The following is a 26,069-nucleotide window of genomic DNA, read 5'->3' on the forward strand; positions in this document are numbered from 1 at the left end:
AATAAAACAAATCCGCCGGCGGTCTGCCTCCGTTTTGTACATGGGATGTCCTGACGTCATCACTAGCCGGTTCTGGAACATACGCATGGACGGTAAGAACCAAAACAAAGGAAACTAATGGAGGAGGTAAGAGACATTCAACCGGCCCCGTCCTCATTGAAGGCAAAGATCTGGACTCATTTTGGTTGTTACCGATTGCCCGGGAAGACCGAGCTGACATGAGCTTCACAGTGTGGAGGGTTTGGAAAAGACAGATGAAGCACTTCAGGAACACCACAAATGCACGGGCTCACACCAACAACATTAGCGTTTAAGGTTAGGGTCAGGGGTTAGCGCAACTAGTGGTTAGGGTTAGCAATTAGTGCGATTAGTGGCTAGCGCATTGACACGCCATCAAACGGCGTTAAATAATATGCAAAAGGATGAAAATGCGGAATTATAGCACGCCAAATGCAATAAACTGGCGTCACATCCAACAGTATTTCATAGATCAGTCAGTCAGCTGCATCACCCAGAGTTTAAGGACACGGTGACACAGTCAGACACCAGAGGAAAACCAACACACACTGATGTACCACCCCGAACTCCTACCAAGCATGGAGAAATGTTTAAAACTGAATAAATGTGAAAAAGACATGTGAATGTCTGCAGTTGTCATTCTGTCTTCCAAAACAGACTGGAATAGATCATGAGGATCCTTTACACACCAATAGACTGAAGCAGGGATCAATCTGAATCAAATTGTTTTGAATCGCAAATCGATTTTGAATCAAATCGTAGCCCCAAAAATCAGAATCAAATCGAATCGTGAGATAGTAAAAGATTCCCACCGCTAACGTTTATATACATGTTGGTGTATTCCCGTGTGTTTTACTCATTTTACTCCTGTATATTCTTCTCTATAATAATTCTCTTCAGTAAACCTTGGGGTGGTTCTTCCAGCTGCTGAAGCTGTCAGTGTTTGTTCTACAGGGACTAGAACAGCTGTGGGTCTGTTTTAAGGGTCTTGTTTCCGGGCCAGTACTTTCATAGAGTTAAGGGGAAGTGCATTCTGATTGGTCCAGACCAGAAACCACCATGTGTAGATATCCTCAAACTAAACAGAAAAACACTGACAAAAACAGCGTTAAAATCATAAATTATCCTTAAAATGGAGTGAAATACAAAAAAACAAGTCCAGGAGTGGAGACATGGGTGAGGACGGAGATATATGACGCTGATGCATCCAACAACACAAACCATGAAGATGGTGAAACTGGATCAGAACCACCCAAGCGGATCAGACTGAACCATCTGGCAGGTACCACGGTGGTTTCAGGCAATACCACTATGAGGAACTGGACCAGCTGGTTCCAGGTGGTACCACTGTGAGGAACCAATCCACCATAAGCACATGCATCACATTACGGTTAAAAGGATAAAGTCCAACTGATCCCAGTGCAGTGTGTGGTCAGAGGTTCACTGGATCCACGTTTAATCCATTCAACATGTTGAAGGTTGAGCGACCCAATCAGAACAGTTCTGTCTAAAAAAAAACCCCTTGGGTTCTACCTGTGGATCTAATGTTCTAATGTTTGGGAACCAGACCTTCACTCTGATAACTGTGGCGTTGGTGGGTTTTAAAGTTTTATGGCGTCACTATGAAGTATGAAGACTGTGAACGTCTGCAGTGAAAGCACGTATTTTAGGATCAAACAAGAAGAAAAGATAAAAACTCCTGCAGTAAAATCAGTCCAAACTGGTACATGTGTATATTCATGAACAGTAGCAGCAGAACTTTAAATAAAGTAAAGCACAACTGACAACTCCAACTGTCACTGAAGTGTTCATACTTTACAACAGGGGTGGCAAACATACGGTCCGTGGGCCAAAACCGGCCCGTGGGAGGAATTTAAAAAGTGCAAAATTTACACTGAAAACATTAACAGTCGAGGAGTCGGACCAATAAAAGAATAACAGAACAACCAGTGAATAATGACAAATACAAATGACAAACTGCAGAAGTGGCCCAACATTCAGCCTTCAGTTCCTCTGTATCTGATCTGTGATGAACATGTAGAAATGAGAAGGGGAAGAAAATGTTGTTAAAATTGTAATTTTTCTTTAGAAATTTCCGGTTGTTTGGGTAATTCATTATTTTTTTTAAAGAAATGTTTGTAAATGTAGACATTTTAACTTTTTTGCACTAAAGAAATTATTTATTTGTTATTTATCTATTATTGTACTGGTCTGACCCTGGTGAGGTCCTACTGCGCCGAATGAGGGTTTGACAGAACCTGTATTACACGAAGAAACCAAGCCCTTTAAATAAACAATAAAATTTTTATTTAAAGGGCTTGGTTTCTTCTTCTTCTCCCATATATATATATATATATATATATATATATATATATATATATATATATGTGTGTGTGTGTGTGTGTGTGTGTGTGTGTGTGTGTATGTATGTATAAAATTACAAACCCACTCAATGACATTAACTCCAGTCTGACATGGATTATGAGTCTAATTCAAATTAAATATGATCTTATGATAAATGATCAGAACATGGACCATCCAGACCATAACTGGGCTAAATGTGAGTGTATGACAGGGACACAGGTCAGTTCCCCTGTTGAGTATTGATTATTGATCGGATGTATCGTTACCATGCCGACGCAGAAGACGGTGAAGAGCAGGAACCAGGGCAGGTCTGTGCAGCTCCGGTCCTCCAGCGGTCTCCATTCTCTCTTTGTCCTCTGAAAACACACAAACACACGGTCACACCGAGCCGGGCCGAGCCGAGCCGGGCCGCGCTAACAGGCCGGGACCGGAGCCCGCTCCCGGCCCGGTAGCGCGGCTTAGTTTTGACTCAGTGACACCACCAGAACCGGGTCCGGGCCGGACTCCGGCCGGCTGTTTACCCGGGCGGGAGGCTTCAGGCCCCGGGTAACGGTGCCGTCTGTCCCCGGGAGCGGAGCGGCTAATTGGATTAACGGCCGCTGGCTCTAATCCCGGCTCTGCTCCCCGGGACTGGTGTCGTCTTCACGGAAAAAAATAACCGTGTTCAGTTGAAGGGCACCGGGTGGAGGGGTCGGAGGGGGGCTGCGAGACAGAGCCGAACCGAGCCGTGCCGGGCCGCGCTTACCTCCGTGCTACCGCAGCATCCCATTGCAGTCAGGGTGGACGTGCCCACGGAGCTTCAGCTCGGCTTCAGCGGGGTTCGGAGCCCGACAGGCGGGAGGGGGGAGCAGGAGACGGCCGAGCCCCGGCGCGATCCCGGAGGCCGAGCCCGGAGCGGAGACGTGTCCCGGCGGGCAGTGCGAGCGGTCCGGTCCAGTCTGGTCCGTGTACTCCTCGGGTTACGGTACCGAGCGCGGATTAACGGCGGAGGATTTGTCCACTTCCTGGTGGGCCGTCAGGTGCAGCGGCCATTCATCTCATTGCGCATGCGCAATTAGAGAGCAACTGGGCAGCGAACAACACGGTTCGCTACGGGTGTAGTACCGACATTGACCGCTGAGGTGAGGTCAATGGTGAGTGGCGCTGTTAGCCTGTGCTGCTGCTTTCTTTACAAGTTAAATGTGGAAAAACAATCAATAAATCAACCAATAAATCAAACTTTAACTGACAATTATGAAAAAACATAAATCTGTTCAATGTGAAAACAATAAAAACTGCGTCAGTGTCGAAAAGTAGCTCATAAATCAATCAATAAAGCAAATTTTATTATTTTAACAATGAAACTTGAAATTAAATATTAACAGTATCCAAATGATAAAAGCCTATTTCTTAGATTTTAATTGGGAAAAATCTATACATAATTATGAAACTGTATTTAAAAGATTAAAACAATAAATGCAGTGTTTATGTGGTAATGACACTTTTATTTCGATACATAAAATCTGAGAAAAACACATTTTAGTTAATAATAATAGTTATTATTATTATTATTATTATTATTATTATTATTATTATTATGCATTGATACATTATATTTACCATTATATTAAAGGTACTCTTGGTACTGACTCATGAAACTGTTTTTAATGGATTTGATTTTTTTTTTTTTTTTTTTTCATTTTAATCCAGTTTTAATGTTGTACATGTCCACTGAATATCTCTGTTTATTAAAGATATTCCACCTATTTTACACATTATTTCATATTTGTGATCAGTTTGTTTTGACAATGGAATGATTAGGAAAACAGGGTGGGGCTCATTGTGATTGATAGCTGTAATGACCAGTCACTATCGAACCACAAAGAATGTGATTTATTATTAACTTTTTACAGCCATTTAAAATGTATTATTGATTTGCTCATTATTTAATCTCATATCTTTGTTTATAACATTTAATTCTTTCAGAATCACATATAAACAAACTATTCATAATAAAACAGTAAAATAAAGTATGAACTGATGCTAACATTGAGTTCTGTCTCTTCATTTCATCTCCTGTTCTTTTGTGTTTTCTGATTATTTTTCAACTTGCTGTGAAATGTGATGAAGAAAAGGACAAGGTCAAAGGTCAGAGTGGAGGCTGACATGAGCTCTTTGGTTAAGGATGGAGGAGATGCGTCGTCATGGTTACAGAAAAAAACATAATATGAAATGTAGGTCGCAGGTCAAAGCATCGTATGATTAAAATAGATGTTCATAGTTTTTGGTTGTTTTTTAAAGATGATAAAACAGCCACAGGAGAGCGTAGAACCTGCAGAGAAACATGGACTTCCACTTCTGATTCAGGATCAGGACTGGAGGATCTAGAGACTGGGAGGTCAGAGGTCACCAGAACCAGGATGTGTTCCATCTCTGTCCAAACCAGTGTCAACCACTCAGAGCTGAACATCAGATGGAAGATGATACGACTCAGCAATGACCAGGGTTAGGGTTAACCAGCGGTGGTTAACCAGCAGTGGTTAACCCTAACCGGGTCGGGTTCAAAACCACCAGAAAGAAAACCTGACAAAAGGAGGAGGACGGTGAAGACACATATCTGCATCAAACTACACAACTGAAAAGACGAAGGAAAACACAAAGAGGATCATGGGAACCCTTTGGTCGGACAGAGACTGATGAAGATGAGACATAAGGACGAAGAAACCGAACCAACAAAGACCAAAACCAGGTCAAACCAAAGCCACTTGGATCAGAACCACAATGGAATCAGCATCTGGAGTTTGAAGAAAATCCACAACTCAACAAACAGATGCTGATGTCGGGTATCAGATGGAAACCTCCCAAATAACAACCAGTAAAACCAGTAACAACCTGAGTCATGACATTCTGTTCATGGTGGTTTTTGAAATCAAGTTATTGACTCTGTTTTAGCCTTTGTTTTAAATATAATCCTGTTTTCCCCCTTTTCTCTCCAGTTTTAACTGTCCTTCACTCGTTAAACTACTCTGGTTTGGCTTTTAGAGACACCGTCATCTTAGTCAACACCATTTAATATCATTTAACATCAGTTAACTCTTCACAGTAACAGAATGTTTCAGAGGTCGACCCCAAACCAAAAAAACTCAACTCTAAAGTCTAAAACTGTACCTTTATCCTGAGGCGAAGCAGCTGCTGAGAACCTGAAGAGAAACGCTTAGGGTCCATGTTCAACCTGGTCCTGGTCCTGGAGGGTCCTGGTCCTGTCAGACTGAGTGGAGGGCAGCAGTGCGGTGCGTTCAGGGTCACACAGACAGAGCTTTGTCCTGTTGTTTACCGCTGTACCAGGCTGAACAGAACGCCTCGCTGTCACTGTGGGCGACGTTCAGTCAAACTCTCTGGGATTTTATCAGCTTTGCCACATCTTTGAAATTCAACATTTATATATTTATATTTCTACATTTTGCATAAAATTTTATCACAAAACAGAGAAAACAGACAATGGTTTGGCAGTAAACTGATCGACCAATGACAGAGAAGGAATGAAAACACTACTTTAATGTTTTATTATTGACACTTTTTATACAAATCTTTTGTGGTTTGGTTTTACAGTTATATTCAAAATAAACAAACAAAAAAACACTGCCCGGCCAAAAAAAGGTCACACACTCTAATATTTGGTTGGACCGCCTTTAGCTTTGATTACGTCACACATTCACTGTATCTTTGTTTCCATGAACTTCTGCAAAGTCACAAGTTTTATTTCCATCCAGTGTTGCATTCATTTTTCACCCAGATCTTGAATTGATGATGGGAGAGTCTGAGCTCTGCACAAAGCCTTCAGTGGAGTTCAGGTCTGGACTCTGGGAATCTACCCATATCATCAGGGAAGAACAAACCCACTGATGGAAGAACCTGATCCTTCAGTTTATTCAGGTTCAGCTGAACTCATTCTGTGGCACATAATGTTGAACCTAGACCTGCACCAGCTGGACCATCCTAGACCTGAACCAACTGGACCAACCCCAGATCAGAGCACTGCCCCCATAGGATTGTACTGTAGGCACTAGGCATGATGGGTAATGGCTTCATCTGCCTCTCTTCTTACTCTGATGGACCATCACTCTGGAACAGGGTCAGTCTGGACTCCTCAGACCACATGACCTCCTTCCATGGCTCCGCAGTCCAATCTTTCTGCTCCTTGTCAAACGGAAACCTTTTTTTCCCGCTGTTAGCCTCTCTGATTAGTGGTTTTCTTTCGACTCCACAGCTGTTCAGTCCAGTCCCTTCAGTTCCTTCTCATTATGGGTATATGAATGCTCTTCCTCTCACTATTAAACACAGACCGGAGTTCTTCTGCTGTTTTTCTTCCATTTGATTTCACCAAATGTGTCAGTGATCGCTGATCACCATCAATCAGGACTTTTTTCTGACCACATTTTTTCTTGGAAGATGATCCTTCCAGTGTTGAATAATGCATTGGACAGTTCTTATCCCAGCTGCAGTCGTTTGTGTGATCTCCTTAGATGTTTTCTCCGCTTGATGCCAATGATTTGACCCTTCTCAAACAGACTCACATCTTTTCTGTGACCACAGGATGTGTTTGACATTGTTTAAAGCAGAACTGTGCAAGATTTTGACCTAAATTAAACAGCTTCAAAGTAACAGTGATGATTAAATGTCATGTTAAGGGGACAATGGAAGACCCTCCTCCTTCCCACTGGCGCCTCTAGGGCTGAACATGCCACTTGCAACTTCTCTGCACCGTCCCGGTGGTCCTAGATCTCATCTCTCATGAGAAACGACATGGTTTATGTCACTTCGACACAAATACACCCTCAGCCAGGCTCCGCCCCCTAGATATAAACACAAGCCAGCCACACCTTCATTTCACAGGTGTTTACCACAGCAGAGAAAAGGATGAGGTGGGCGTGGTTAGAGGATGGAGGAAGAAGAAACGAGTGAGTGACCAAACCAGGAACAAGAGCAGAGTCTGCTTTGGTCCAGCTTTAGCAGAATAGACAGAGATGAAAGAAACAGAAGCCACTCCATGAAGTGAAAACAAATGTCTGAAACGTCAATGTCCAGCTAAAGTTTCTCACTCTGGTCCGCTCCAGAACCGTATTTGATCACTATTTTTTCTCTTCGCGGCTTCCTCGTTTCTCCTTTGAGTGAATGTTCCATAGTTCATGCAGTGATGTAGAACCACCACTGGAGGGCGACGTGGAACAGACTGGACTATTGTTAAAACACCTCTGAACATGAATTGTCATGAACACATTTTTGTTCGTCTTCTATCAGTGTTAAATTAAATGCATATTTTCAGCTTTTTCTTTTCACAGTTCTTCATTAATCATTAATTTTTCTGACACTTGAAAACCCAATAAAATCAGCAGAAAATGTAATGAAACCAGTTCTCAAACAGCATCATTAACATTGGCTGATATCATACATTAGTGCATCCCTCCATGAATACATTAATATTTGAGGTTTTATTTCAGGTTTAGTTGAAAACTGTCACTGAAGTTTTAATCAAAGGATTAAAAAATTCAAATTTGACCAAATACGTTTTATTTGTAAAATTCCCATGTGATCATTTTCTACAAACTGTGTCCTGACGTACATATCCTTAGTCTCTTAGTCCAGTCGAAATAATTCATCAGTATTAAAGTTTGAAGTGGTTTTGTGTCGCCTCTCCCTGATTGGCTGAACCTGAAACCATCTTCTTCATTGGTTTAAACAGACTTGTCCGTCACTAAGTTCAACCCCGCCTCCTCCAGTCACCTGAGCGACTCCATGGTAACCACTGAGGCGGGAGCTCACAGTGTTTTCTTTTTCTCCTTCTTTATCTGAAGCCTCTTGGCCCCACCCACCGACAGCCCTCCATCCACCAGCCCCGGGGGCTTCTGGGGCTTGTAGGTGACAGACTTCCGGATGCGTTGGCCTTTCAGAGAGACAATATAAGGAAGCAGCGGCGGTGTTCGAACGCTGAAACCAGCTGCCTCTGGACCCAGAAGCCTCAGCTGAAGCTGCTCGCCTTCCGCCGCCGTCACAGAAACCCAACCTGAAAACACGAAAAATACAGACTCACTGATGGCTGACAAAAACACAAACATTAATGAATACAGCACTGAGTTTCCTCCTGCCCAGAGGGGGCGGAGCCTCTAAATGATTTGACACATTTGTTGTTTCCTCCAAAAAACACAAAGTTAGATTTTTGATGTTTAACGATGTTTATTTTTTTGCGTCACTGAGAAGATGACCATTTATTTCCGAGATGACGACGATCAGTGATCAACAAGACTTTCGTCGTTATGGATCTAAAATTGACCAACAGAATCACATCCAAACATACAGAACACAACCAAAGTGTTTTCACCTGCAGACGATAGTTTGATGTCGGCTGCTGCCTCCAGGTAACCGCGACCTTCCAACCTCACGTCCTGAGGAACCAACGGCGGAAAGTCTCGCATACGCTCCGAGCCTCCCAGAGGTACCTGAACATACCACACAAACCTGTCTTTAACGCATCTGTGGCAGGGTTAAGCCTCATCATGTGACCTGAAGTGGGCATGTCTCACCCCCAGGAGGGGAAGTCCCGCATGTTTCTGATAAACAGCGTCCGCCTTGTCCAGACTGGTGATGTGAACCGGAACCTGACCTGAGACCACCACGGAAAACCAGCAGGACTTCACCCCCTGTACAGGATAAACCAGGAGAACAAAGGAGAAAATCTGATCAAAACCACCAATCCATAACTACATGTTCTCCATGTTCTCTCTTGTTCCACTGTGGATCAAACAGTGTTCTGAAACTACAGCAAAATGAAATGAACGTGGAAAAAAAACAAAACATTAAAAACTGCAGAAAAACCCAAAGTAAAACTAGTTCAAACTGTTCAGAGTCTGGTTTGTTTGGCACTAGATTAATAAAATTAGACTGATAATTAGAAAAAGAAGAACAGGAGCAAAGAAAACACATGAAAGCAAATACAAAACACAAGATCTTTAACACGACAGATGAAACTGTCGAATATTTGTTCAAGCGTGGATTTGGACCAGGATGGACCCGACCTGCAGGAGGTCGATCCGGGCCAGAGCTCCCACAAACAGACTGGTACCGGGTTTCAACACAAAGGTCCGAGGGATGACGGCCCGACTTGGAACCACCGACTTCACTTCCTGTTCTGTCAGCAGATGGAGGATCTGGAGCAGAGACGGGACAGGTGAGCGTTTAATGGACAAATGCAGCATCCCAACACTAACACTAACGTCATCTTACATCTTGATCCTTCATGATGCCCGGAGTGTCCATCAGCCAGTGGGCATCCTTCAGCTCGTTGTGGGTAAACGCCAACATTTTACTGGAAACTGAAATCACACAGAATCAGAACGGGACATGAGTGGAAACCAGAGGTTCTGTCTTCAGGTTCTTCTGTTCAAAGTCAGAACCTCTTCACACCACAGTTAAACATATTTATGTTCTGACTCCAAAGAAATGAACCAGATCCAACTATTTACATCTCATATGTTCACATTAATAGATTCTAAAATTTAACCCACAATCACAGAATGACATTATTAATGTTAGCACAAAGCAAAAGGATGCCACAATATGAAAATATAGAACAATAAAACCCTGAACATATACAACAGAATGTACACTATATTGCCAAAAGTATTCGCTCACCCATCTAATAATCAGAATCAGGTGTTCCAATCCCTTCCATGTCCACAGGTGTATTAAATCCAGCACCTAGGCATGCAGACTGCTTTTACAAACATTTGTGACAGAATGAGTCTCTCTCAGGAGCTCAGTGAGTTCCAGTGTGGAACTGTGGTAGGATGCCACCTGTGCAACAAATCCAGTGGTGAAATATCCTGGCTCCTAAATATTCCACAGTCAACTGTCAGCTGTATTATAAGAACTTGGAAGTGTTTGGGAACGATAGCAACTCAGCCACGCAGTGGTAGGCCACGGAAATTGACGGAGCGGGGTCAGCGGATGCTGAGGCGCAGAGTGCGAAGAGGTCGCCAACTTTCTGCAGAGTCAATCGCTACAGACCTCCAAACTTCATGTGTCCTTCAGATTAGCTCCAGAACAGTGCGCACAGAGAGCTTCATGGAATGGGTTTCCGTGGCTGAGCAGCTGCATCCAAGCCATACATCACCTAGTGCAATGCAAAGCGCCGGATGCAGTGGTGTAAAGCACGCCGCCACTGGACTGTAGAGCAGTGGAGGCGCCTTCTCTGGAGTGACCAATCGCGCTTCTCCATCTGGCGATCTGATGGACGGGTCTGGGTTTGGCGGTCGCCGGGAGAACGATACTTGTGGGAGCGCATTGTGCCGAGTGTAAAGTTTGGTGGAGGGGGGGTTATGGTGTGGGGTTGTTTTTCAGGAGCTGGGCTCAGCCCCTTAGTTCCAGTGAAAGGAACTGGGAACGCTTCAACAGACCAAGACCTTTTGGACAATTCCATGCTCCCAACTTTGTGGGAACAGTTTGGAGCTGGCCCCTTCCTCTTCCAACATGACTGTGCACCAGTGCACAAAGCAAGGTCCATAAAGACATGGATGACAGAGTCTGGTGTGGATGAACTGGACTGGCCTGCACAGAGTCCTGACCTCAACCCCATAGAACACCTTTGGATGAATTAGAACAGAGACTGAGAGCCAGGCCTTCTGTCCAACATCAGTGTGTGATCTCACAAATGCGCTTCTGGAAGAATGGTCCAAAATTCCCATGAACACACTCCTAAACCTTGTGGACAGCCTTCCCAGAAGAGTTGAAGCTGTTATAGCTGCAAAGGGTGGACCCACGTCATATTGAACCCCATAGACTAGGAATGGGATGTCACTTAAATTCATATGCAAGTCAAGGCAGGTGAGCAAATACTTTTGGCAATATAGTGTATATGTGTGGAAAAACTCAACGGTTTTCTTCATGTTTTAGGAGCAGAGCTCATGGAGTCTGTTCTACAATGCCTTCAGGGACATCGCTGCTGTCCACTTCCTGTTTAAGGTGTGTTCTTCTGTAGTCTGTTGTCCATAACACCTTCAGCACCTTCCAAACATCACCTACCATAGGTTAACATAAGATAACATCGAGTAATGTAGGCTAACATAGCCTAACATCGACTAACATAGGCTAATATAAACTAACACAGGCTAATGTAGGCTAACATAGGCTAATGGACTCTAGTGACATCATCACGGTTGCTTTTCCAATCAGATCTCTCACCTGTGGTCGTCACATGTCCATCGTCATTCTCTCCAAATGCCAAACTGTCGGGGTCAAACTCAAATTGTCTGGATGCGACGCTGTTCCGGAACGTTCTGCCAACACGACCTGAACACAAACCACTGGCATCAGCCAATCACATCCTTCCCCTCCCTAACCATGTATCCCCAACCTGGACCCGTCTTACCTACGAGGTATCCCTGCCGGCTGAAGTGCTGCAGCCTCTTGACTTCCTCTGGTGACAACTCGTTCTCCATCTGCTGCGAAGTCTCGTTCAGGCGTTCCTGTCGCCGAAACATCCGGTACGGTGTCGGGTTGATGATGGGGAACTTGAGCAGGTTCAGAGTTGTTCCTGGAGGTACCACACCAGGAAAACAAACACAGATAGAACAGAATAGTCACCATAAATCCACCCTGAGACCTGCCTTCAATATATCTAAAAAAAATACAACCAAAACTAAAGGTGGAAACAGAATCGACTAAGATCACACCCGTTAGATACATTTGGCACCAATTTACATCAAAAATGTTGATTTTTTTTTTCAATTTCTGTCATTATGTAGATCATCACACTCCTTGTTCAGGTCAAAAGTTTGGATTTACTCAAATAAACCTCCCATAAATGTATTCAGGTGAATATGTCGGTACAGTCTAAGTGGAACTGAAATCTGCGTTGATGTTCAGTCTAGTTACCGTATCCAGCCCATCCCATAATTCCCTGCTTGTCCTCACCTGGCCACGGCGAGATGGTGGCCTTGTTGATGATGTCCGAGGCTTTGGACTTGCAGTAGTCGGACTCCAGCAGTGTGTTGAACAGGGTCGACTTGCCGGCGTTGGCACTGCCCACCAGATAGACGTCGCCTTTGTACTTCCAGGACTGCTGCAGGCTGGTGATCACGCCTTCCACGCCGTAGCCTGTTTTGGCACTGATCAGGTGTATGTCAGTCACCTGGCCTCCAAAGCCGGCGTCCTCACAGTACTGACGCAGCTGGCGTTTGATACGCTGCAGGTAGTTTGGTGAGTCTCCAGGCAACAGGTCAATCTTGTTGCCGAGGACAACGATATGTTTGTTGTTGCCAACAAGCTCCGGCAGGTCGGCGACGATGGAGTCGGGGACATCGAACAGGTCGACGATGAGCAGCACCAGAGCTTTCTGGGAGCGGATCTGGCGTACCACGGCACGGTACTGGTCTTTGGACATCTCCAGGCGCAGCGCCTTCTGGTGGTGTGTGAGCAGGTAGCAGCGCTGGCAGGTGGCGCTGGCGAGCTGATCCTCCTTCTGCAGAGCCTTGAACTTCTCGCTGGGCAGGTAACCGGGCACGGCGGCGGCAGTGCAGTGCAGTATGGCACCGCAACCCGAGCAGCAGGTGGTGCTGACGGGCTCATCCACGTCTGGAGTACCAACCACTTTATGCTCACCTGACCCCGCCTTTTTCTTCTTCTTCTTCTTCTTCTTTGTTGCAGTAACGATGCTCTGGTCCAGTGGGAAGTCCACATCCTGGAACTCAATCAGTGAGTCGGGCTCCTCCTCCTCGGTCATGCCCTTCAACACCTGCAGCTGAAGCTCCAAAGTGCGCAGGTGTTTCTGAGGAGGGGAGGAGGAGGAGGAGGAGGAGGAGGAGGAGGAGGAAGAGGCGGAGGATGAGGAAGAGGTGGTCAGCAGGAGGTCCAGCTCCTGACCCGAGTCCTCCTCAGGATCTGAGAAGAAGAAGAAAAATGAGAGAAGAAGAAACCAAAACCTGACCTGGTCTAAACCACCTCATCTTCATCTGAACTTTGGTCTCATTCATGTTTCTTCCATCGTCCTCATATTTCAATATCAACCCAAAGGGATTTTAGTCAGAAAATAGTCATCCTGTCACATACTTTACACTGAACAGCTCCACTGTCAAGTCGACCAATCAGAAGGGTTCCCAGACCTAACACCTGCCGTTGGTTTAAACGGTCTTGAACAACTTCTGGTTTTAGGATTTTTGAAAACTGGTTATTTGGACATGGACCTGAGGAGGTGTTTGAGAACCTGGTCTGTGGTTGATCCTCCACAGATCAACACCTGATGTTCACACCAGATCAGGGAAACTGAGGAATCTAATGGTTCATGTGTCTCCATTGTTGGTGGTAGAAGGTTTTATTGAAGTGGTCGTGAACCTTCTGATTCATTATGACGTTGACTGCAGGTGTTTAACCCTTTAACCCCTGAGCCCTGATTCCAGGTAAAGGTTCTGCTGTGAATCTGCGTCTGTTTCAGGTTCATTAAAGCTGCTGTGAGTATGTGCTTGTGTTCCTTTTCTTCAGTGGTTTTGTTTTACTGTGTGTTTTAGTCAAAACAGGTGGAAGAATACAAAAAGACAAAGAGAGGAACTGAAGTTGGACAGGTTTGGACTAAAATAAGGCACTAGAATGGACATCAAAAAGAGATTTAGGATGTTGAACATCAACTGTGAAGTGGAACACACTGAACAAGAACAGCACTCGGAGAGCGCAGACCTCCGCCAGGACAGATCTGCCTCCCGTGCGTATTTGTTTGTATGTTTGTTTGTTTGTTCGTTAGCAAGATAAATCAAAAAGTGACCGGGTTGCCCCCCCCCCCCCAGACCCAATCACCACCAAAATTTAATAATTTCTTCCTTGTGCCAGTATCAACATTTCCTGAAAATTTCATGAAAATCTGTCCATAACTTTTTGAGTTATCTTGCTAACAAACAAACACGCACACACGCACACAAAGCAAAGCGATCACAACACCTCCTGGCGGAGGTAACAAAAACAAGGATCTGAATTTGGGCCCAGGAGTTTTAGTTCTGGGCTCTTTTTTTCTAAATCAGTCCATCTGCTTTTTAACACCTGTTTAACTCCACACAGTTCCATGGACAAAACTCAGTAAAAACAGAAAAAAAAAAAAAAAAGCAAAATCACAACAGCACTGGAAACAACAGGAAAAACAAAAAACCACAGGGAAAACAGTTTTTAAAAAGCCCAAACCATCTATTTTTATAGTGAGTCGGTCTCATTCACTGCTCTGTTTGAACCCCCCACCCCCCATTCCACAGGTGGTGGGGGGTGAACTGAGCATGCTCTGATGACTACGGAAAGAACAAGGTCTATTCTGTTAGCACGACGGGAAATGTAACTGTTGAGGAAACGACTGAATTTTAATGAATATTTAAAATGAATCCTAGATTCAGAAGGTGGTTTATTGGAACATCTGAGGAGTTTCATTCAGTGATCAGTAGGTGGCGCAGTAGCTTTACAGTTGTGTTACTGTCAGTAATGAGACTAGACACGTTCTAGAATATAGAGAACCACACGCATGTTCTAAAGGGTAAAGGGGTTATAATAATAATCAAGTCAAGTGGGAACAGATTTGTTTTTCTCCAGTTCTTCTGACCAGAGGTGGATTTAAAAAACATTCAAAATGACTCCTCCATAAACCCGGTCCGAGTTCGAGTTCGGGTTCGGGTCCTGGATCCGTGGGTCTCACCTGTACAATCCACGAACACGAATTGCTCCTCCAGCCGCGGATCCACGGTGCAGGTCCGGCTCAGAGCACCGGGTCGGAGCCTCTCTGTCCCGGTTCTACCGCCTCCCTGTGTCCGGGTTCTGCCGCTCTCTGACCCGGTTCTGAGGCTCTCCGGCCGGGTCACGGCTCGGCCCGCCGCGGCCTCAGAGAACCGGACGGTCCCGCGGAGCGCACGGCGGACGGACACGCGAACCACCTGGAACATCAGCTCACCTTGGATGGTTTACTTCCTGACCGGAAGTGACGAAAAATCCGTCATCAGTCGTCGTCGGTTTGACAAACGATTTTCAAATGTTGTTGTTTTTCCTTCAGAACAAACAAACAAACAAACGAACGAACGAACGAACGAATGAATAAATAAATAAATAAACACAGCTGTTGTATAAATCTGAGGACATATACACAAATAAAACAACAACGTGACCGATCAGTGAAGTGTACGTTTTCTACGTGATCACATCCCCTTACACCGAAAGCAGTTCGCAAAAAGAAGAGGTCTCACTCTGCGCCTCTGAGTTCAGACCCACTGGTTTTAACTGTGTTTTATTTTATCACCTGTTTTTAGCGCAGGTCTGACGTTTCTAAAAACAGACTATTGAAGAAATATAGTGTTTTTAGAGCCCACCGTCTGGAAAAAGGCTCCATAAAAATACTATAGTTATATGGTTTTTTCTACCTATCTTTTCTCTCTGCGATCGCTTGTTGTTTGTTGCTGCTGTTAACTGTGACATTTCCCCATGGTGGGATTAATAAAATCTTATCTTATCTTATAACAACACTGACCTTTTACTGCCACCTACTCTAACAGCCTCACACTCACAGGTATTAAAATCACTTTGTCTCTAACATTTATTCGAAAAATTCTTGGATGTAAACAGTAAAGACAAGGTTTTGTTCCTTTTGTGAAACTCAGATAATCTAATGTACACATGAAACCTTCTGCAGAAAATGTTGGTTGGATCTAAATACTTTTATTACTTTGAACGTGAATATTTTCACTGAATTTTCCCTGATCCTTCACATTATTAACGTAAAACTTTACATAACATCGCAATTTCCCTTTTACCACTTTTTTATTAAATGAACAGAGATATTTATAGAAATAAAAAGCAATAAAAACCTATGTTATTTTCTTTAAAGATGACGCTGTGCGGTTGCTATGGTAACGGCGTAGTCATTCTTGGCTGGAGTGAGTACTCTATCTCTTTGAGGATCTTTGTACTCCACATAACTTCATCTGTTTCTGAAGTTCCTGTTCAGTCCAGAATGAAGATGTTGAAGCTGGGAAGATCAGCCGCTCTGCTGCTCAGGCCTGCAGCTAATCAGGTGAGTCCAGAACCAGGACCAGAACCAGAACATGTGGCACGAAAGCCCTGATGTAACCCATTTAAGTCTAAAACTCAGAGTGAGTTCTGCTGAACTCAGACTGACGTTTGTGAGTATTTATAACCTGGATCATTTATCACATCACAATACAGTTATTTCCATTTGAAGACATAGACACACAGCGACTCCCGTCAGGACAACAACAACTAACAACTGACAAACAAACTAACAAACAAACAAACAAACAAAAACTAAAGCTCCGTTCAAACCGTCAGACTCAGTTCCATCAGTTTCATGGTTCAGGGCTGAAACTGTGTTTGTGTTGTGTTTGAGGTCCGTTGGTGTTCTTTGGACTGAAAAGGTCAGAACCTGCAGTTTAAAATTAACCAGCAACCGGTTCACCCGAACACGACACATGGCTTTATAGAACAGACACTGAACACACCGCGGTGACTAAATGTGTGAACAGGATCAGCACCATGAGATTCTTATTACCTCCGCCAAGGAGGTTATGTTTTTGCCAGGGTTTGTTTGTCTGTCCGTTAGTGTGCAACATAACTCAAAAAGTTATGGACAGATTTTGATGAAATTTTCAGGGTTTGTTGGAAATGGGATAAGGAAGAAATGATTAAATTTTGGTGGTGATCGGGGGTGGGGGGGCCCACGGGGGGGCGGGCTTGGCGGAGGTCTGCGCTCTCCGAGTGCTTCTAGTTCTTCTTGTTATTGTTATTATTATGATTTTTATTTATTTATTTATTTATTTATTTATTTAAATGAATGTGAATTTGAAACACGTTTGAAAACTCACAGAACTCCACATGTGCATCAAAACTGGTAAAACCAAATGTACTTTATGGAACTTTTTCATGAAAATGGATAATTATTCTCACCTGTAAGATTTCAAAAGTTGAGCTCCAGTTTGGACCCAACCAGGTCCAGATGAACCCGGTTCTGTCCAAACCCATCTCAAGATCCTCTGAGTCTAGACACTTTCACTCATGTACTTTAACACATTTCTCTTTAGTTTAGTTTAGGTTTATTTCGAGCACATAGAATCATCAGATTGTAACAAAGAACCACACAACATGGTCAAACACTCTGTCAGGTTCATGTTCATATAAAGCCTGTGAGATCAAACTTCATCTGAGTGGCTCACACTGAACTGTGTTTCCATGGTGATGTTCAGTGTGTTTCCATGGTGATGTTCAGTGTGTTTCCATGGTGATGTTCAGTGTGTTTCCATGGTGATGCGCCATCTACTGACATGATGTAAACACATGAAGAAACAGGTTCATGATAAAACGACAACAAAAGAGACGACGGAACACGTTTCTCCAGTGTCATATATGAACTCCATCAGATGAACACATGTTCACCTTGGAATCAGCAAAGACATCTGACATTTACACGTATTAATAGGAACTATTTCACATTTGCTCCACACCTGTTACATGTTTCACCCCTGTTACTCCTTTTTCACATCTCTGAGGTACAGCAACTCTTATTTGGTGATCCATTTCTTCAGAGAACTGCCAATGGCATCAGATTCTCTGCTATTCAGGAGTTCCAGACTTTGTGAACATTGAGTTGATAGTTTTTAGATGGTGTGAGATGATGCACAGCATGGGCGTAGCCTTCCTGAGGCTCCGCCCTTCGCTCTGTAGTTATACTATGACAATGTGCGTAGTTTGTTCAGAGTGAGACCTCTGCTCTCTCTGCTGGTCTCTGCAGCCCCTGGTGCGTTTCTCCTCTGGTCCCCAGCAGAAACACGGAACCTTCTATGAGTTCCGGACCTACAACATCTGTCCAGACCAGAATGCAGCCTTCCTCAAACTGACCAATGAGAAGATACACCTGCGCACTGCCCACTCAGAGCTGATTGGCTACTGGAGCGTGGAGTATGGAGGCCTGAACCAGGTGTTCCACATCTGGAAGTACGGTGAGTCTAGGCGTGGACTGGAGGATCAGGTTCTTCGTCACTGGTCTTATATAGTCCGTGTACATCTTCTCAGACAGTTATCGTCAGCGGGCAGGTGTTCGGGCAGCCCTGTCTCAGGACCCCTCCTGGATATCGGATTACATTTCAAAGGCCATCCCCATGCTGACATCACAGGACAATGAGGTCACCTACCTGCTGCCCTGGACACAACTGCAGAGACCGCCGAGGGACGGGGGTGAGTTTCACACCTGCTACACACCTGTTACACACCTGTTACACACCTATTACACACCTGTTACACACCTATTACACACCTGTTACACACCTGTTACACACCTATTACACATCTGCTACACATGTTACACACCTGTTACACACCTGTTACACACCTATTACACACCTGTTACACACCTGTTACACACCTATTACACATCTGCTACACATGTTACACACCTGTTACACACCCGTTACACATCTGTTACACACCTATTACACACCTGCTACACATGTTACACACCTGTTACACACCCGTTACACATCTGTTACACACCTATTACACACCCGTTACGCACTCGTTACACACCTGCTACACACTCATTACACACCCGTTACACACCCGTTTCACACCTGCTACACACCTGCTACACACCTGTTACACACCCGTTACACACCCTGTACACACCTGCTACACACTTGTTACACAGGTTACACACCTGTTACACCTGTTACACACCTGTTACACTTGTTACACACCTGTTACACACCTGTTACATACATAGTAGTGCCCTTGTGACACATGGCGCTCTGACCTCTGGTCTTAGGGGTGTATGAGCTAGTTTCCTTCCAGATGTGTCCTGGGGGTCCGGCCGTGTGGGGCAATGCTTTTCAGGCAGCCATTACATCCCATGATGCACCAGGGTACGGCAAGCTGATCGGAGCCTTCCACAATGAGTTCGGACTGCTCAACAGAGGTACACAACAATAAACAGGCAAACAAAAATAACAGATATACACTGTAAAAAATATATGAAAAAACAAACACTGTTAGAAATAATCAATAAAGTGTAGAGGTACACTGTAAAAACATGAAAAACCTAAACAATAAAACCATGGACACTTTATTAATAATTATAAATCAATAGATCAGGTTTAACTGATGCATCCCAGGTTGCACTGATGAAAATGTTGATGTGTTGTGTGTTCGGTCAGTTCACGCCCTCTGGTGGTTCGACAGTGCCGACCAGCGAGCTGAGAGTCGACACAAAGCTCACACTGACGCCCGAGTGGTGGCTGCAGGTGAGCGCTACAATACGAGGGTCGTCGGAAGTCGTTCAGACGACCCCATCGATCAGCTGAAACCGATCAGTGATCGTTCACCGCTAACAGTCTGTGTCTGTTTCAGTCCGCAGCAGCGTCGTCCACCTCCAATCACAGATCAGTAAACTCATGTTTCCGTGTTCCTTCTCTCCGCTGAAGTGACCTCCTGTTTGGACATGCCTGGTCTCCGTGGCAACACAGAAAAAAAAGGAAATCCACCTGAGCGTGTTGTAATTCAGCCTCAGGAGCTCAGTTAAACGCTAGAACTAATGAGAATTATTCATCCATTATACATCACAAATAATGGACTTTTTACTCCACATTTCTGTGAATCAGATTATTAACCCTGGAGAAGTGGAAAAGTCTTTACTGTGTCTTTGTCTAAAGGCTTTTAACGGCTAATATGAATAAATAAATACTAATTAATAACAGAGTTTGTCCATGTTTGACTTGGAGGTAAATCTTCACATGAGTTTTGAGTTTGTGACATTGAAACAACGTGAGGCAATGAAGACGTTAACACTAGTTCACAGAACCAACCTCAAACAGACCTGAAACACCGATGACGATCCTGAAACACCGAGGACGAACCTGAAACACCGATGACGAACCTGAAACACCGAGGACGAACCTGAAACACCGATGACGAACCTGAAACACCGATGACGAACCTGAAACACCGATGACGAACCTGAAACACCGAGGACGAACCTGAAACACCGATGACGAACCTGAAACACCGATGATGAACCTGAAACACAGATGACGAACCTGAAACACAGAGGACGAACCTGAAACACAGATGACGAACCTGAAACACCGATGACGAACCTGAAACACAGATGACGAACCTGAAACACAGAGGACGAACCTGAAACACAGATGACGAACCTGAAACACAGATGACGAACCTGAAACACAGATGACGAACCTGAAACACAGAGGACGAACCTGAAACACAGATGACGAACCTGAAACACAGATGACGAACCTGAAACACCGAGGACGAACCTGAAACACAGATGACGAACCTGAAACACCGAGGACGAACCTGAAACACAGAGGACGAACCTGAAACACCGATGATGAACCTGAAACACCGATGACGATCCTGAAACAATAGAACACAAACCAACACATCCATAAACATACCTGTTGTAAACAAACACAAACTACAACACGCTGCTTTATTCTGGGTTCAATACACAAGGATCAACAACACAAAGGCAGAAGAACCTGGAGAACCGGACAGAACATCAAATATTTGTAGATTTCATCAAGACGAACGTGAACCTTCTGACCCGTTAACTGTGGATGATCTATCAAATTCAAATTGATCCCATTTTATTTATATAGTGTCACATCATAATAAAAGTTATCTGATGACCATTTAGAGTCTAAACCAGACCAGAGACCAGCACACGTGGACTAGAACTGTGAACAACTACATCTGCTATTACTAGTAAAACTACCAGTAACTAGTACAGATACACAAAACTGTTAATACTACTTAGTACCAATACTATAAACCTGTACCATGTATGGAAATATATAATAAACACTATCACAACTATATGGAAGAATGAAGAATGAGGAGGAGGAGGAGAGAAGAAAAGGAGAGAGGAGAGAGGAGGACAGATAGGAAGAGGACAGAGAGGAGGAGGAAAAGAGAGGAGGACAGACAGGAGGAGGAGGAGAGAGGAGGAACAGACAGGAGGACAGAGGAGGTCAGTGTATCCTGCTCAGTCTAATCCCAGTCTAAGTCTGGTCAGAACCATTCACTGTGGAATTAGAAAAGAAACTTTTACAGTTCTTCCTGGTAAAATAAGTTTTGTTTCATTCATGGTAAAAAAAAAAAATGCAGTTTTACTTTTTACTTTTGTACTTTATTACAGTTGAGAAGTTATACTTTTTTACTTTTACTTCAGTAAAGGAGTTGAATCCGTACTTCTACTTTTACCAGAGTAGTTTTTTCACACAAGTGGCTGTACTTCTACTTCAGTACAGAATGTGAGTACTTTCTCCACCTCTGGTAACAGCAGTTGACAATGAACCCCAACAGTGTCATGTCAGCTCCCAGACTGTGTCTGGATTTGTCTGTCTTTTATGTTGTCTGTCATTTCCTGTTTTATTTTGTTAAGTTTCCCTCATGTGTCATGTCTGGTGTCTTTCCTTCCCTTCCCTGACTGTTTCCACCTGTGTCCAATTGTCTTCCCTCCCTCTTGTGTATTTAAACCCTGTGTCTTCCCCTGTTTCATCTGACTGAAAATTTTCTTCTGGTCAAAATCATTAGCCACTGTTAAAAATGATGCAATACAATTCTACTATAGCATACAAGTTTATATAGTCAAATTTGGCAAAACTGTAAAACACACTGAATGGGAGAGTGTACAGGTGTAGAAGATTAGTAACATGGAGAGAAAAAATGTCATGAGTGGTATTGGTGGGGGGTCTGGGGCAGTGGCGGCTGCTCGTCTTTCAGACAGGGGAAGCTCATTGTCAGCTTACATCAAAAAAAAAAAAAAAAAGTCAAGTTATTTAAACATACATTCGTCCCTCTGTTCTTTCTTAAGAAAATGCTCAGTAACCTTATCGTACACAGTAGGTGTCTTTTCCAGGGACTGGACCAGTGTCCTCTCTGCTTAGATTGCTTTGGCCCAGTGTGTTGTGGGTGTCAGACTTCAGCCTTTTTAAACTACAGATGCTCCTTTCACTGTGACCTAGCCGACAGTTTGATTGATTTAACTATCTACAAAACGATATTAAACTCGAACAAGAAATGATTAAATTATATAACTGAAACAAGGAAACAGTGAAATTATGTTAAATTGAAACAAAAAAAATACAATGAGTGTGTTTTATTTGCAGTGCAAGAAATGAACGAGTAATTTGGTAGTGGTTTCTGTGATTTCACAGCAGAATGTGTGACGGTATTAAACTGAACTGTGTCAGTGAAGGAGCAGATCTGAAAACAGCTGTCAATCAAACGGGATTCAGCCTTTGGACTGATCCTCCAATCAGCACGTGGGATTCTGGCGTCCAGCCCGGCCGAGCTCCGCCCACAGCTCCATTCACCCCCAGAGATGCCCAGCGTCCGGGGGCGGGACAACATCGTGGCATTTATCCAATTACCGTCCAGTTTTGAGGCAATGAAAAAAACAGTTCCACTCAGTCCCATTGAAGCCCAGAGACGGACACAGTCTACGGACAAATGCACTGAGCAGAGATGGAGGAGAAAACACAGACACGGGAATGGAGGAGAAGTGAACAACATCGAGTCTGTTGATTTGTGATAAAGCTGATTTGAACAAACTCATCTTTAAGATGAACGTGTTCTAACACATTTGTAGTCATAAAATGTCAACACAACAGTACATATTTAACCATTTAATTTTCGTAATTTTAGGGGAAGCCGGGCCTCCCTTGCAGTCTATGAGAAATCACCACTGGTCTGGGCGTCTTCCCCCAGAAAATTTTTAAAGCTTCAGGTCAATTGTGGTGTTCTCTGGTTAATTTTAAAGGGTATGAAAACCTTTGAAGCAAGTGAAAATAATAACTAGAAGAAAACCTTACTGCAAAAAATGAGTGAAAAACTTTTGATTTAACAATTAGGAACTCCTAAAACATAACTCCAACTCCAACAGCACATGAATTTGGGGGAAAATGTCTGTGTAAATGTAACCCTAACCAACTAATCTTTTTTGTTTTTCTGCTTTTATATTTATATATATTTATATATTCCGTTACAGATACTCTCTGAGGGTATTTAAAATACAGTGGCTTTGCAAATACCAAGGGTGTTACTCATTCATTCAGTTTTATCTTGGTACTGTACCACACAGATAGAACTAAGATGCTAAACGGGTCCAAATAAAGCACTTATGCAGTCGGGCGCGTAACCGCGTAAGGCCGCGGCGCGCACAGCCGCACGCACGGGAAGGGCACATACACACAAACACACACTAGTCATATACCGGCAAGAGGAGATCAGCTCTGAGCCCAAACATGAAGGTACATGCAGATCAGTTCTGTCTTCTTCCCTTTTCGCTGTGGTTCTTTCATAATGAAAGCTACTTGTTAGCACTAAACTAAAGTTAGCATCTGGAGGCTGAACTTCAGTAAAGCTGAACTTGTCCATGTGTTTCTGAGGCACAGAATGAGCAGCGTTTCCTTCCAAAGAGAAATAGTCATCAATCTGTCCTCCCGACATAAAAATACAGAAGTCATCTTATTCTCATCACTGTTAAACCTGTCAGCCCCCGGTGCGTGTGTTAAACACCTGCAGACCCAGGACAGGCTGGGCTGCAGCAGACTGGACTCCGCCAAACACGTGGGGAAGTTACTTCAATATGACACCCCCCCCCCTCAATTTTTCCATTTGACGGAAATCCGTCGTGGTGACGGAGAACTTTAATCCCTGTTCTAGCCACACTTCGTATTAATCCTCCCCCTTTGGAGAGGAAGCTGAAGAGGGAGCCATAAACTGCTGTTTGTGTTTTAGACTGAAACAATCAGCCAGTACATGACCCCTCTTATGGCAGTAAAAACATTCATTAGGCTGAAAAGAACCCTGTTTTGGTCTGTCAGGAAGAGGAACAGACTCCATTTTGGACAGCCTAGATGCTGTAGACTTATCTAGATGAGGAGAGACAAACACATTCTTGTGTGTGAGCAAAAATTCATCTGACAATTCTACTGCTTTTGACAACGAGGACACTTTCTGTTCAATGAGGTATGCCAGTTTTATCTGGTAAAGGCCCTTTGAAGTCCTCCACAAGAATCAATTCATGGAAAGAATTAAAATCACTAGTTGTAGTAGCATGGCACCACTTGTCAAATAGCGCCCCCTTCTCTCGAGCAAATTCAACAAATGTTTAACCACTGTTCTTTTTGTACCCTCTGAGTTTCTGCCTGTATGCTTCAGGTACTAACTCATAGGCGTGCAACACTGCCTCCTTAACTTTGTCATATTGCAAACCATCCACTAATGTAATTGCAGAAGCTCCTTCCTGAGCCTTGCCACTCATCTCTGGGCCATTTCAAGGACAAAGCAATACGTTCAAATGCCCCGAAAATGAGTCCACCTCTGATTCCCGAAAGGACGGGACCAAAGCAATAAGTTTACCAACAGCAAAACTTGGGGGGGTCACAGGCATATCACCAGGAATTTCTTTTTCTCTCCATTTCAGTTTCAGAGCCTCTATCTCAAGCTGTTTCAATCTCACTTCCTTTTCAGCTTCAATCTCAAGTTTTTTAATTTGGTAACGAAGATCAAACTCTGCTTTTCTAATTCTGTCCCTCTCTTCTGCCTCCATCTGCAAACGAGCAAGATGAACTTTCAATTTGACCTTATCACTAGACCCCCCTGGTCTAACAGGAGAAGGCGGATCAGACTGTTGCAAGGTTATAGGTGATGTAGGACTTCCAGGAGTACTAGGAGTACTCACTTCTTCCTGAGTGACTGACTAAAACTGTTCACTAAGAGGGAGAGCAGATGATACAGCTTCATCAGAAAGCTCAGCTGAAGCTGACTTCAAATTAGGCAACAGGCCTAGCTCAATCAGTTTCTCCAACACAGCATTTTTAATTTCTTCATTAAGCAGAGGTAGGGAGAGGAATATTGAAATGAGCTGCAATAGCCAGCAAGTCATCCTTACGACATAAATCAAGTTCATTAAAACTTGGGTCTTCAATAAACCTGGCTAAGTCAAACATTTTCACAGGAACCATATTTTCGACAGCAAGAGCAACCACAATTTCACTATACACAATTAGAGACTGAAGAGAAAAGGGAAAAAGGATCCCGGACGAGCCCCCACTTGTATTACCCCCCCCCCCATATAAAGGTGTCCAGGAGAGGGGGTGTCACACCTCTTCAGTCTCCAAAAGCATACGACGACGAAAAAGGTTTTTCAATAAAGCCAGTTTATTCAAGGCAGCTTTCTTTAAACAAGGTGTTTACAAAAAATTAAACAAAGTAATCCAGGTGAGTACAGTTGGACAAAGGTGGTACCAAAATAAATAAAAAAACTCAGCAAACCAAAACCAAATTAACTGGTGACCCCTGCACTACCAAAAGAAACTGGTGGGACAAAATAAAACATCTACCTCCTTGCTAGTCCCAAAATAAAAATACAGAGGGTGGCACCAACCGACTAATCTAGTGTATATAACATAAAACAGTCCTCAGTGCAGTGGGGGCTTGTCCGGGATCTGAACCCGGGACCTCTCACACCCAAAGTGACAATCATACCCCTAGACATCTCTCAGACCAGTTGGTTCAGAATCAGTTTGATCCCAGATCAGTGGACTGGATGTTGTTCACTTCTCCTCCATTCCCGTGTCTGTGTTTTCTCCTCCATCTCTGCTCAG

General features: G+C 43.8%; 3 protein-coding genes across 10 annotated transcripts in view; 1 reads left to right on the forward strand and 2 right to left on the reverse strand.

Moving 5' to 3' along the window:
• Nucleotides 1-5,659, reverse strand: part of slc44a1b (solute carrier family 44 member 1b) — a 29,598-nt gene extending 23,939 nt beyond the window's left edge. The window contains exons 1-2 of one of the 4 annotated variants that reach the window (XM_030146421.1): nucleotides 5,530-5,586; nucleotides 2,649-2,738 (exon numbers count right to left, since the gene is read on the reverse strand). In XM_030146421.1, coding sequence (XP_030002281.1) covers nucleotides 2,649-2,738; nucleotides 5,530-5,586 — 147 coding nt within the window. Of the gene's footprint in view, nucleotides 1-2,648; nucleotides 2,739-3,127; nucleotides 3,432-5,529 lie in introns of those variants that run through there. The other 3 variants (XM_030146419.1, XM_030146418.1, XM_030146420.1) reach the window with 3 other exon arrangements.
• A 250-nt stretch (nucleotides 5,660-5,909) lies between these two features.
• Nucleotides 5,910-15,358, reverse strand: noa1 (nitric oxide associated 1). 5 transcript variants are annotated; one of them, XM_030146425.1, is made up of 10 exons: nucleotides 15,077-15,358; nucleotides 13,252-13,293; nucleotides 12,328-13,215; nucleotides 11,783-11,947; nucleotides 11,596-11,703; nucleotides 9,640-9,728; nucleotides 9,432-9,563; nucleotides 8,940-9,056; nucleotides 8,738-8,855; nucleotides 5,910-8,422 (listed from the first exon to the last, which is right to left on the reverse strand). In XM_030146425.1, the coding sequence occupies exons 1-10, from the start codon at nucleotides 15,318-15,320 to the stop codon at nucleotides 8,178-8,180; spliced, it is 2,148 nt and encodes a 715-aa protein (XP_030002285.1). In that variant the 5' UTR covers nucleotides 15,321-15,358; the 3' UTR covers nucleotides 5,910-8,177. The 5 variants fall into 5 exon arrangements, with proteins under 5 accessions (XP_030002285.1, XP_030002286.1, XP_030002284.1 ...); XM_030146426.1 differs by having other exon boundaries at nucleotides 12,328-13,212; nucleotides 13,249-13,293; XM_030146424.1 differs by having other exon boundaries at nucleotides 13,249-13,293.
• A 975-nt stretch (nucleotides 15,359-16,333) lies between these two features.
• On the forward strand, nucleotides 16,334-20,126 carry nipsnap3a (nipsnap homolog 3A (C. elegans)). Its single transcript, XM_030144767.1, has 6 exons — nucleotides 16,334-16,441; nucleotides 18,173-18,380; nucleotides 18,454-18,615; nucleotides 19,202-19,351; nucleotides 19,590-19,676; nucleotides 19,783-20,126. Exons 1-6 carry the CDS (start codon nucleotides 16,382-16,384, stop codon nucleotides 19,857-19,859), a joined length of 744 nt encoding a protein of 247 aa, XP_030000627.1. The 5' UTR covers nucleotides 16,334-16,381; the 3' UTR covers nucleotides 19,860-20,126.
• The last annotated feature ends 5,943 nt before the right edge of the window (nucleotides 20,127-26,069 follow it).

This window comes from Sphaeramia orbicularis, chromosome 10 (genome assembly GCF_902148855.1).
Source record: "Sphaeramia orbicularis chromosome 10, fSphaOr1.1, whole genome shotgun sequence".
Classification (NCBI taxonomy): domain Eukaryota; kingdom Metazoa; phylum Chordata; class Actinopteri; order Kurtiformes; family Apogonidae; genus Sphaeramia; species Sphaeramia orbicularis.

What these genes read in the sequence shown, in the direction of transcription:
- noa1 (XM_030146422.1), bottom strand. Translation starts at nt 15,320, where the DNA reads ATGTTCCAGGTGGTTCGCGTGTCCGTCCGCCGTGCGCTCCGCGGGACC. An exon ending in CACCATCTCGCCGTGGCCAG is followed by an intron (nt 11,948 to 12,327) that starts GTGAGGACAAGC and finishes TGGTACCTCCAG; the next exon opens with GAACAACTCTGAACCTGCTC. An exon ending in CCGGCAGGGATACCTCGTAG is followed by an intron (nt 11,704 to 11,782) that starts GTAAGACGGGTC and finishes GTTTGTGTTCAG; the next exon opens with GTCGTGTTGGCAGAACGTTC.
- nipsnap3a (XM_030144767.1), top strand. Translation starts at nt 16,382, where the DNA reads ATGAAGATGTTGAAGCTGGGAAGATCAGCCGCTCTGCTGCTCAGGCCT. An exon ending in TCAGGCCTGCAGCTAATCAG is followed by an intron (nt 16,442 to 18,172) that starts GTGAGTCCAGAA and finishes TGGTCTCTGCAG; the next exon opens with CCCCTGGTGCGTTTCTCCTC. An exon ending in CGCCCGAGTGGTGGCTGCAG is followed by an intron (nt 19,677 to 19,782) that starts GTGAGCGCTACA and finishes TGTCTGTTTCAG; the next exon opens with TCCGCAGCAGCGTCGTCCAC.